The sequence below is a fragment of the Oryza glaberrima genome, chromosome 12 (assembly GCF_000147395.1).
Source record: "Oryza glaberrima chromosome 12, OglaRS2, whole genome shotgun sequence".
Lineage (NCBI taxonomy): Eukaryota > Viridiplantae > Streptophyta > Magnoliopsida > Poales > Poaceae > Oryza > Oryza glaberrima.
In genome coordinates this window covers 4214749-4226811 of record NC_068337.1, presented here as the reverse complement: position 1 = coordinate 4226811, position 12063 = coordinate 4214749, and the positions used below count along the sequence as shown (strand labels likewise).

The 12063-nt window shown below is 51.5% G+C and overlaps 2 protein-coding genes across 2 annotated transcripts; one reads left to right on the top strand and one right to left on the bottom strand.

Moving 5' to 3' along the window:
- The first annotated feature begins 2769 nt into the window (after positions 1-2769).
- Positions 2770-4983, top strand: LOC127757381 (uncharacterized). Its single transcript, XM_052282881.1, has one exon. It carries the CDS (start codon positions 2770-2772, stop codon positions 4981-4983), a length of 2214 nt encoding a protein of 737 aa, XP_052138841.1.
- A 4631-nt stretch (positions 4984-9614) lies between these two features.
- On the bottom strand, positions 9615-11805 carry LOC127757380 (uncharacterized). Its single transcript, XM_052282880.1, has 3 exons — positions 10745-11805; positions 10108-10654; positions 9615-10034 (listed from the first exon to the last, which is right to left on the bottom strand). Exons 1-3 carry the CDS (start codon positions 11803-11805, stop codon positions 9615-9617), a joined length of 2028 nt encoding a protein of 675 aa, XP_052138840.1.
- Positions 11806-12063: the final 258 nt, after the last annotated feature.

The following is a 12063-nucleotide window of genomic DNA, read 5'->3' as shown; positions in this document are numbered from 1 at the left end:
ACCTGTACGTTGGGATCGCAACTGGTTGTATATGGTTTTATATGGTTAGGGTGTACGAATGCATGCGAGGGGCAGAGGGCAATTATTAAACGGGACGATAACATATAACACGATGATTAGAAATAATTAAGATGGTACATAGAAATAATTAAGATGGTACCTATATGAAATTGTATATCTAGCTTTTCTTTATACCTAATTTGCTTTAGCTGTAGTTCTGTCCTCACTTGATGTAAGTAGCTACATGGTTCAATCTTTTGTTTTCAGTATTTGTATTGGGGGTGCCAATGTTCGAAATTATTTGAATTTTCGAACAAAATTTGATCAAATTTAAACAAATAGTGCCAAATTTAAAAAAAATTAAAATTTTTGGCTGAAATAATATCATATGGGGGTCCAATAGAACTGAAATTTCGTTCCGAAATTTTGAACCTTAAGCTACATCCAATATTCTAGGAATAAAACTATACCATAGCACTACTTAAAAAACGAATTTTCATATACACACCCTTTATTTTTGTAAACTAAAGAGACAGCCGTCTGCAAAAATATGTAAGAGATGTCCAGCAAAAATATGTAAGATGTCCAGCAAAAATATGTAAGAGATGTCCAGTAAAGGTTCGCCTGTAAAAATCAAATTTTCATAGGTGATCATCTCATAAGGACAGTTATTTTTACAAGTGGTCATATTAAGGACGTCGCCCATGAAAATCATAATTTCATTAAAAAGACCTAAGAGGCTAGCCTAGAAAAAACCATGACCACGGCTCATGACTAGATAACCATCCGTCCATTACTTATCCCCTCACTTCCCTCTCTTATCCCCTGTTCCGACGGCGATGTTGCTAGGGGAGGAGTAGCAGCAAAGGGAAGGCAACAGGAAGGTCGAAGGCGGCAGAGAAGATGCCAACGGCCATGGGAGGGACGAATCCGCCTCCGTCAGCCTCCCTCGTCGATCCAACACTACTGGCCTCGGGGGCGGCCGTCCTCCCTCGCGGATCTGGCGGCGGCCTCGAGAGGGGAGGATCCTCCCCTCGCTCGAGGGGATGGACTCGAATCAAGCCGATGCATCGAGCAGCTCCCCTTCACCCGACCAAATTTTATCAATATTAATCGGTATCCAAGAACATCAAGAATATACAAGAACATATGAACACATCAAGAACATCCAAGAACACTAAACCACCGCTACAGTCACCGGATGGAGAGGGGGGCCGAGCCTCCTTCTCAACCAACACCGCCGCCCGCAATGCTGAAGGATCCACCGCGTGAAGCTGCCAACGCTGCCGTCACCGTCGGACCCGCCACGGGAAGCCGTCGACGCCCATCCTTGGTTGCCGCCCGTCTGTAGTCTCCGCGGATCCGCCCAGCCACCAGTGCCACTCCGCTAGATCTGCCCAGCCGTCGGCGTCGCTCCGCCTCCCGTGGACGCCACCTGCAGCAACACCTCACGCATGGCAGCCTCGACAGCTCGCACCGCCTCCGACGAATCGACTTTGGCCACAGCACCCTCGTGGCTAGGAGGCGAGTGGAGAGAGAAATGGGGGAGGCGAGTGGAGTGGATAAGGACGCCCACTCCTCCCCTCCCTCTTCTTATCCACTCGGAAGTGACTGGCTTGGCTCGGCTTGTTTATTAGGGGTGTTGTTATCGGTGTTGGTTTTTGTCGACGGGGATACTCGTAGACTGTATTTTAGGGTACGTTCGTATAGTGATCTACACAAAATGACATTAAGCACACAAAAGGCAAGAATTATACTGGTTCAGGCCCTTCATAAGGTTATTGCCCTAGTCCCGTTTATATGGGATTACGACAGAGCCATAGAGCTTACAATAGAGAATAACAGAACCGACGAGTTGCTGACTAGATCCCTGTCGAGATCAGGCGACGAGTTGGCTACGAGTCCTCCGGATTGCTTCTTCCATGATGAGTGGCAAGTTATGATTGGATGATCCCGTACCCCTTGGGGGCCTTTTATTTATACCGCAGGTACCTTAGCCTCCAAGTAGAACTCAGAGATAATTCCCTTCATACGAGATCGTAAAGTCCACTTACTCCCCGAATAGGACTCCGACTACTTCTATTTTGGGAGACGGTTTCCTTATACACAGTTAAACTCCATTATCTCTAAGGTTACCTTTCCGTATACTCAAGGGTATGCGTATCCGTATACTTCATTACCCCAAGGATAGGAGGTAAGCCTTATTCGTAACCCTGACAGTTTTTCTAAAGAAAGGCATACATAGTATTAGTGCCGGTTTTTCTTTAGAACCAGCACCTATTTCTTCACAAAGGTGCCGATTGTAGCCGATGACACACCGTGGACATGTGTTTGATGTGTAGAAAGCACTATAAGGTGCTGGTTTTAGCTGTTTTGATATCTATAATGTTGTATCTTTTGTATGTTTCTGTAGGAGTGTTAGCTGATTGCCCCTCTAGGAATATCTACACACTAAATATTCTAATCTAATCTCGAGAAAGAAGGGATAGAACACGAGATAATGATAGGTTATCCGGCCTAGCACTAGCTATCAGTCCAACGTTCCGACTCCGAAGAAAAATATTGGGGGAGGAAACGAGAATGAGATGATGTCATCATACCTGGCTCAGTTTCACCCCTGAAAGGGGCTTGTTACATTTATTCGTATGTCTTTTTCTAATTAAAAACGGTTAAATGTTGTTCAGGGGTTGTAATTAATAAGAGAGGGAAAAAGAGAGATTTTCGTGCTGTACCTTTTCTGCAGAGCATATTGGCGAACAAGCTCCCGTCATGGAGATGCAGCAGCCGCCGGATCATGTCGTGGAGGAGCACCTGTCGGTGCGAAATGCCACCCGCGCAGCCACAGCGTGGGTGGCCAGTCCGGTTGGCCGTCTCGCCCGCATCGAGGTCCTTGTCACCCTGAGCTGCTGCCTGCTCGCCGTGCTGGTCCTCCTTGGCTCCGGCCGCCGCGCTAGCCATAGCGCCGCCTTCCGTCTCGCCGTCTGGTCGGCGCTGATGCTGAGCTACCCGGCCGTCTCCTACACGATCGGGCTGATGCAGTCCGCCTCCTTCCGCAACGAGCTCATCGTCGCCTGGGGCTGCTTCCTCCTCCTCCTCCTCGGCTGCGCCGACGGCATCGCCGCCTACAGCCTCAACGACTCCAACCAGCAGGCCCGCACCGCCCTCAACCAAGGACTTCAGCTCGTCTATGTCCTCATCCTCCTCGTCTCCTACGTCGGCGCGCTGCCGCTCCAGCTGAGACTCCTCCTCTTGTTGCTCTGGGCGTTGAGCGCCGCAAAGCTCGCGATGCGCGTCAGGAGCTTTCTCTCGGCCGGCCGGGACAGCGTCCTCACCGTCGAGAACAAGCTCATCGCCGACTACATGTCGCGTGAGCACGTCTACGGTGGCCCGGACTACGACGCGGCGACCATGAAAGGCTACAGGTACGTTGTTGCCGGCGAGGCTGACCAGAAGGATGACAACGGCGACTACCACCCAATCCACCAGTCGAATCTTGACAGGAGTAGTATCATCACTGTCGAGAAGGTGTGGGGGTGCCGGGGGAGACTACTGAACTCGGACGGTGACGGTCACGACACGGCGGCGAGCAGGCGCAAGGACTTGTGCCTCTCCTTCGCCATGTTCAAGCTGCTCCGGCGTCGCCTCGGCGGGTACCCGCTCAGCGAGGCGCCACTGAACAAGACGCGCGACTTCGTCAAGGTTGGCCTCCTCGCCGCCGGCGCCGGCGACGACCACGAGAGGATGTACCGCGTCATCGAGGTCGAGCTGGGCTTCCTCTTCGACTTCTACTACGCGAGGTACCGGTCGCCCAGGGAGACGCTCATCCCGGACACGCTCGTCTTCGCGGCCGTCGTGGTGGCGAGCCTGTGCACGCTGTTCTCGCCGGCGGTGCTCAACCACCGTGCTGCCAGCAACTCCGTCACCACCGGATTCGACATCTGGCTGACAAGAATTGTGATCGCTTTGTTCCTGATCCTCGAATCCTTCCAGTACCTGACTCTGGTGTTCTCCGACTGGCACAAGGTGAAGATGCTGTGCCGATACGTCCGGGAGCCGTCGTGGCAGAATCAACCTGTGTTGGAGCTAATGCTAAAGCTGATGTGCCGCGTCAGGCTGATACGCTACTGGAACAACTCGGTGGGGCAGTACTCTCTTCTGCTCGCGTGCCTGCACTCTCGGTGCAACGCCTGCATCTGGTGCCTGCCGCTCCCCAAGCGGATGTCGCGATTCCTGCTCCGGAGCAGGGCGACGCGTCACCGGAAGCTCCCCGAGGAGGTGAAGCGCGCCATCTACCTCTTCCTGCGGAGCGGACTGGCTCGAGTCCAGCATGGCGAGTACGCGCTGGAGAAGAACGGCGCGCCGGCCGTGCTCTACCCGCGGCGTCAGCAGGAGGCAACGACGACGAGCCTCATCCTCATCTGGCACATCGCCACCGAACTGTACGACTACACGTCGCAGCGGCGGCTCGTCGCCGGCCGTGCGCCCGCCGCCGCCGATAGCGGCATCGTCAAGCGGGACCGTCTCGTGGCGACCACGCTGTCCTCCTACTGCGCCTACCTGGTGTCGTCGGCGCCGGAGCTACTGCCGGAGCACAGCTACGACACGCAGCTCCTCTTGCAAGGCGTGCAACGTAAGGCGAGTGAATGCCTTGGAGGTTGCCGGTCCAGGGATGACATGTACGATAAGCTGCCAGCGACGGCGCCGGATTCCCAAGCCAGGGATGTGCACAGGGACATCTTGGTCGAAGGCAGAAGGCTCTGCGAAATACTTGGAAAGATGCCAGAGACGGTGAACAAGTGGAAGCTGCTTGCCGAGCTCTGGGTAGAGCTGCTCCTGTCCGGGGCGCCGTCGGACAACGCGGCCAGCCATGTCCAGATGCTAGCAAACGGAGGCGAGCTCATCACCCACCTCTGGGCACTGTTGACGCACGCCGGAGTCATCGAGAAGAGGACCGGAACTGAAAACAGTGCTTTCCCTGTCTAATGTGTAAAACAGTGCTTTCCCTGTCTAATGTGTACTGCTCGTATCAGCTCATTAATTATTCTTTTTTTTGTTAGAGTTGTGCATCGAAAATGTGTACAAAGTTGATTACAATTTAGAACTTAAAGTTATACTGAGTGTTAAAAATAGAGTAAGAGTCGGACTATATCCTAAGGATCTTTTTTAAATAGAGGGATGGACCTGTTGTAGCCACATCGTGATTTAGTATAGCGAGAGGGAGTGGCTGTTGGCAATTTGCCAGTGTCAGGCCATGAGTCGTTGTAACTCTGATATGCTATAATATACTTGATTCGAGAGGAGCGTCCATAATCAGTGCCTCAAGAATGTAGGCTAAACCTCGTAAACAAATATCATATCTCGGTGTCGTCTTCATGTTTAGATCTCCTATGGCGTTTCTTCCGCGTTTGGTTCTTGGTGTGCTATCGGGGGCCGGTTTTATAACTTTTTTTTTGAAAAAAATCCGAGTTACCCAGACATTTAAGTACCAAAACATTTTATACCTCAAACTGTTTAAACCAAATAAACTACCTCATAGGCATTGTTTTAGGGGTAGTTTTGGGAATATGGATTTTAATCTCTCGGGTGGATGTCCACCCGTTTCTTGCATGTCAACTAAATGCTTAAGAAAAAAATTTCAAAACAATTTAGAAGATAGATTAATATGTAATATATCACTTATGCAAGTTCAAATTCGACTTGTACAAGTTATAACAAAAAAATTAATCTCTAACTAGTATATGTATATTTACGGTCAAATTTGCTATTTTTGTTATAACTTGTAGGAGTTGAATTTGGACTTACATGTTTGTGAAGTGATATATTACATATTAACCTATCTTATCTTTTTTTTGAAATTTTTTTCATAACCATTTAGGTGACATCCACCGAGTGTAAAGTTTTGGTCTGAGCTAGCACACAGAACACTAAGGTGGAAGAGGCTGGCAGGTGGGTCCTGCTGCTCCTGCACACCCAGTAAGTTGAAAACCACCGTGTATTGAGGAGAGGGGGGCAACTTGGCTGGTTTAGATAGTTGGAGGATGTAAAACAACTGGTATTAAAGTTGAGGGGGATAAACTGTACTTTTGTGATAGTTGAGGGGGGTAAATCGGACTTAACCCCAAACACCCTCAAATAAATAATAAGATCCCACATGCCATCTCTCTCTTCTCTTTCCTCTCTCTACCTATCTTCTCCCATCCCCTTTCTCTCTCAGCCCAAGCTCTACAGCCTCTTCACCCGATCACTACTAAAAAAAAGCTTTTTTGCTGGCGGCCAGTCTAATCGCCAGCAAGAAAAGGCCAGTGAAAATAGAGTATTTTCACAAGCGGGAGTAAACCGCTTGCGAAAATATGTTTTTGCTAGTAGGTCCGTAATAAGAACCGCCAGCGAAAATCTCCCACCAGGTCCAAAATCCCCTACACAAATTCAAAATACTCCACTGCAAATCCAAAATCCTCTCCCACCATAATCCATTCACACATCACAAATTCACCACAAATCTTATAATACATTTAACAGATTCATTCACAAACATTGCAATCCATTCACAAATCACAAATTCACTACAAATTAATGCATCCATTCACAAATCACAAAAAAAAAAAAAGAAAATCCATCCACTCCAACCAAAGCCTTGGTCGCAGCTGCACGGCCTTGGGCACCCGGCAAGCTTCGGCTTGCCGTCGAGGATGGCAGCCACGTCGAGCGCCAATCCGCCGAGTAGCAGGTGATACCACGATGAACGATGAGGATGCCGGTCTTGTCGAGGAGCGCGAAGAGGACGATGATGACTTGCTCGTCGTCAGTTGCACCGTCACAGTGGGGAGGAAGATGCCACCACCCGCACCCGCGCTTCTCACCACCGCCACTACCCCTCCTGGTGCCGGATCTCCGCCGCTCGTGCTTTTCTCCGCTGTCCCTGCCCCTCGCGACGCTGGATCTCCGAGGCCCACGCTTCTCTCCACTGCCGCCACCCCTCCCGGCGCCGGATCTCCACCGCCCGCGCTTCTCTTCACCGCCGTTGCCTACGCGAGACCCGCCGCCAGTAGGGAGGGAGCTGCCGCCGGTGAGGGAGGAGGGTGGATCTAGAGGGTTGATTTGAGGAGGAAGAGGAGGATGAGAGGAGGAGGAAGAGGAGTTGGGTGGATCTGAGGAGAAGTGCTGGGTGGCGGTGGCCGAGGGGTTTTTAAAAGTGACGATATTTTCATTGGCGATGCTTTCACTGGCGTCCGTTTAAGTGGGCCGCCAACAAAAAGGTGTAAATCTTTGCTGGCTGCCCTCTTAACGGGCCGCCAGCGAAAATTGCTGGCGGACACTTAAGAGGTCCACCTCGAAAAATAGAGTAGTTTTTTTTATGGCGGACCTCTTAGCGTGGCCGCTAGCAAAAAATGGTTTTCACTGGCGATCCGTAGCCCCCCAACCACTCGTTATGTTTTTACTGGCGGTTTTGCGTATGGCCGCCAGCGAAAATTATAGGTTAACGCTATGAAAAATTGTTTTCTAGTGAAGTTTATTGATGCATGCAGCATAAGGCTGGTGGAGGCAGCGCGCGGAGCTGGGGCTTGCGCGGAGAGGCCCACAGAGGCTGGGGAGTTGGATCTTGTGCTGAGACAGCCACAGTGGTCGGGGAGCTAGATCATTAATTTGTATGCAAAATATTCAGGGATAACTTTCTGTATACAAAACTGCAACTTTTACGTTATATGCTGCTACAGTGTCACCTATATGTACTGTATCAGCATATAACATAAAAGTTGCAGTTTTGTCATAATTTTCCACACTATTGTTAGAGCAAACTGAAACATGTCGCTAATGTTGCAGCAAACTGATAGTTTTGTCACTAAAGTTACAGTTTTCTGAAATGTGCTCTAAAAAATATATAAATAACGAAACTAACCGCGCAATCTACACGAACCATTATGCTAGTTTTATACATGTTAATAATCTTACTCCTATTTAGATGTATTGAGCTAGGGCATATCACACCGATTACAAAAAGGGCCTCTCGTCTCACACACGCTCCGCACCTCCCGCTCACCTCCACCTTGTTCTAGCCTCCCTCCCCTCCCCTCCTTCCCACCCAAAAATTGCCCTTCTTATCTTCCCCACCACCTCCTCCCTACCTTTCCCAATTACCGTGCTAGCTCAGCTCCACCTTGCTCCTCCTACTTAGGGGTGGATACCAAGCTAGCTCGGCTCGGCTCGGGTGTTAGCTCACGAGCCATACAGAGTGGCAGGAACTTCGCGAGTTTGACAATGATTGTTTTTGGGATCTCTATTCGGGAATACTGGTCACATTATTTGCATCAAAGTCAGGGGCTACTATCACTCTATCCATATCAAGGATAAGGCATACCTCCTATACATGGGTTAATGGAATACGGCAGTACCATATACCTAAAAGTATACGAAAAGTTGTCCAATAACTAAGGAAATACAGTAAATAAAGAAGGAAATTATCTTCCTAGACTAGAAGGTGCCATAGTTCTAGTCAGGGGAGATAAGGTTTCCTTGAGCCTGTATAATGGTTTGTCTCTCCGAGTTCTACTTTGAGAAAAAGATAATCTACACTATAAATACAAGGGCCCCTTGCCAAGCTAGGCGCATCAAATTACAAGTCATAGCAAAAGCCACATCCAGAAGCAATTCGAAAGGAAGCCAGCGCCTTACTCGTCGAATAGATCTCGTCGGGTCGTTCACGACAGCTTCTAGTCGGCCGATTCATCTATTCGTCCTATTCCCCATCGTATTATGTGGGGTATTTCCATCCATAATACAAATAAACTTGTCATGGACCTGGGCTTATGTGGGCTGCTAGCCTTGGCCCACTCGGCTGGGAGCATCTATAAGAAAACAAGTCCTACAGAGAAGGAGGCATCTAACAAATCATGCATCGGCGGCTTCAGCCACGGCGGTGGAGGCTTGGTTTGCTTGAACCTTATCGATCTGTGTCCCTCTCTTACTCTCTCGTGTTCCTCTTCACTGCCTATTCTAAAAACTTCCTCCACTTCTTCTCACTCAATTCCTTTTCTATTTTCTGAGATTGTATTGAATTTGATTGTTCTTGAGATTACTGAGTTTGCAATAAGAGGGTTGTTAAGAAAACTTCTCGCTCAATTCCTTTTCTATTTTCTGAGATTGTATTGAATTTGATTATTCTTGAGAATACTGGGTTTGCAAGAAGAGGGTTGTTAACAAAACTGGAATAGGATTATTACTCATCTGGGGTCCGAACTAGTAAAAATCCTTGCCACTTGTCTACTTCATCCAATCTCACGTATACCCTGCTTCCAACAATCCCCATACCCTATAAATACCATCTTCGGGTATAGTCCATAGACAATATGGGTTTATAAGATAACTTGTGCTATAATTTTCTTTAAATATTAAATCTATCTTATTTAACTTTTGATTGAAAAGACATATTCTGTTGATCGTTTAATATGCATTCCTAAATGCTATCACAGCATTAGCATGGGACAATTAAGTGTTTGTAAGACTAGAAATTTGCGTACATGCATCTTACGAACTGTGGGGCGATCGATTATACAAACTACAAATAACCAAATTTAATTTGCCTCGCATATACTCCTATATCACAGAACTTTGAGGCGCTAGCGGGAGTCATAGTACGGCTTCTCTCGCCTTCTGATAATCCCACCGTGCGTCAACAAAGCCCAGAGGTGCGTGATGAGCTCGCCGCCGGTGGCCAGCTTCTTGACGTGGCCCGTCACGTTCTCCGACGGCGCAACCGCCAGCAGCAGCTCCACCCACATCTCGGCCACTACGTTCCACAGCGCCGCCTCGTCGGCCATGGTCGAGAGCAGCTGGTACCCCAGCTGTGCGCCGTCGACTAGGACGGCTTCTCCGGTAAAGTTGGCCTCGTCGGCCGGCATGAACTCGCGCAAGCTGGCGAACATGGCGTCTTTGGAACGGCGGCAGCCTTTGTTTCGGAGGTAGTTCTGGATCGCCTCCTGCACGGCCTCCATCAGCAGCCGCTCGTCGTGGACCTCGTCCGTCACCAGCTCCGGCGCCTGGAGCAGCAGGTAGGCGCAGTAGTTGGAGAGCACGGTGGCCACCTCGCGGCTGTCGGCGGCGTGGCCGTGCCTTGCCAGCGGCGGCGGCAAGCAGCTTGGAGAGCTCGTCGTCGCAGATGGCGGTGGCAATGTGCCAGATGAGGATGCTGCCCATGGTGCCGAACTTGTACCTGGAGGTGGACCAGTCGAACACCTGCAGCATGTCATTCCTCTGCAGCGTCCGGTCGCCGTACTTGACGTTGGACAGCCACTCCGACCGGAGCAGCCGGTGGATCTGGCGCTTCACCGCCACCGGCAGGCTCCGCCGCGTCACTGCCCTCGTCGTGGCCAGCTGATCCTTGACCCACCTGTGGAGCGGCACGCGCGTGAGGAGGCAGGAGCTCTGGTTCTCGAGGCAGGAGTGGAGCAGCGAGTACTGCCCAACCGAGTTGCTCCAGTAGCTTCGTGTCAGCGTGGCGCGGCACGTCAGCCATAGGAACTTCTCCAGGATCGGGTGGCCTTGCCACCATGGCCGGTGGCGCACGTAGCGGCACAGCATCTTCACCCTGTGCCAGTCCGACAAGACGAGGGACAGGTACTGGGAGAGCTCGAGGACCAGGAAGAGGGAGATCACCAGCCTAGCCAGCCAGATGTCGACGCTGGTCGTGGTGTAGTCGACGGCGCCGCCGCCCGGGGGCAGAGGGTGGTGGTGGTGGTGATGCAGCAACGCCGGGGAGAAGAGGGTGGAGAGGCTCAGCGCGGCGGCCGCCATGAACGTGGCCGTCTCCGGGACGAGAGTCTGCTTCGGCGAGGGGTACCTCGCGTAGTAGAAGTCGAAGAGGAAACCCAGCTCCACCTCGATGACACGGTACATCCTGTCGTGGTCTTCGCAGGAGTCGCCGCCGGCGAGCCCCCTCCGGACGAACACGAGCGTCCTGATGTCCTTGGGCTCGTGGAACGGCTTCCCGTTGAGGTTGAGGCGTTGCCGGAGGAGCTTGAACAGCGAGAAGGAGAGGCACAGATCCTTGAGCTTGTCGTCGTCGCTCAGTAGGCTCCCGTCGTGCTGCTCCCACGCTTTCTCGACGGTGACGAGCTCGTCGTCCACCTTGTACTCGGCGGCGCCATACTGGTACTGCACGTTCTTCTTGTCGTCGCCGGTGACCACGTACCTGTAGCCCCTCATGGTGGCCGGGTCGAAATCCCAGATGCTGCTGACCTTCTCGTGAGCCATGTACTTGGAGATGAGCCAGTTGTCGGCGGTGAGGACGCGGTCGCGGCCGGCGGCGAGGAGGCCCCGTAGGCGCAACACGAGCTTGGCGACGTTGAGCAACCAGAGCAGCGACAGGAGCACCTTCAGCTGCAGCTGCAGAGAACCGAGGTAGGAGATGAGGAGGAGCATGACGTAGAACACCTGCGTGGCCTGGCTGATCATGGTGCGGGCCTGCTGGTCGGCGCCGTCGAGGCTGCAGGCGGCGATGCCGTCGGCGCAGCCGAGCAGGAAGCATGCCCACACCACCACCATGTCGTTGCGGAAGGAGCCCGACTGCATCAGCCCGATCGTGTAGGACACCGCCGGGTAGCTCAGCATCAGCGCCAGCCAGACCACGAAACGGAAGGCGGCGCTGCGGCTGGTGCGGCGGCCGGAGCCGAGGAAGACGAGCGTGGCGAGGAGCGCGCAGCTGGCCGTCACCAGCGCCTCCACGCGGACCAGGAGACCCACCGGGCTGGCCGCCCACGCCGTGGCGGCGCGGGTCACGTTCTGTGCTACGGACAGGTGCTGCTGCTCCATCTTTCGCTGATTTCGAGCTAGCTTCTTCCTCTCTCTCCGGTTCCAATCCAAGGTTCGAGTTTGGACTTTGGACGAAGAGAGCAGCACATGTCTCGTACTTTCATGTCTAGACAACAAGGTTTAATTTCTTTATTACTTGACCAAGACCATATGCCAATATCACATGTCTATGTTCCCGGTAGTGGATTCTAAACTGTCGATGGGACATCCCCTCATTATTTGTATGTCATCCTAATGGTTATGTAAGTTTTTTAAAAA

Coding starts and splice junctions, on each gene's coding strand:
- LOC127757381 (XM_052282881.1), top strand. CDS start 2,770: ATGGAGATGCAGCAGCCGCCGGATCATGTCGTGGAGGAGCACCTGTCG.
- LOC127757380 (XM_052282880.1), bottom strand. CDS start 11,805: ATGGAGCAGCAGCACCTGTCCGTAGCACAGAACGTGACCCGCGCCGCC. Junction 10,655..10,744: donor TCCACCCTCTTCTCCCCGGC/GTTGCTGCATCA, acceptor CTGGCTGGCTAG/GCTGGTGATCTCCCTCTTCC. Junction 10,035..10,107: donor TTGCCGCCGCCGCTGGCAAG/GCACGGCCACGC, acceptor CTGCTGCTCCAG/GCGCCGGAGCTGGTGACGGA.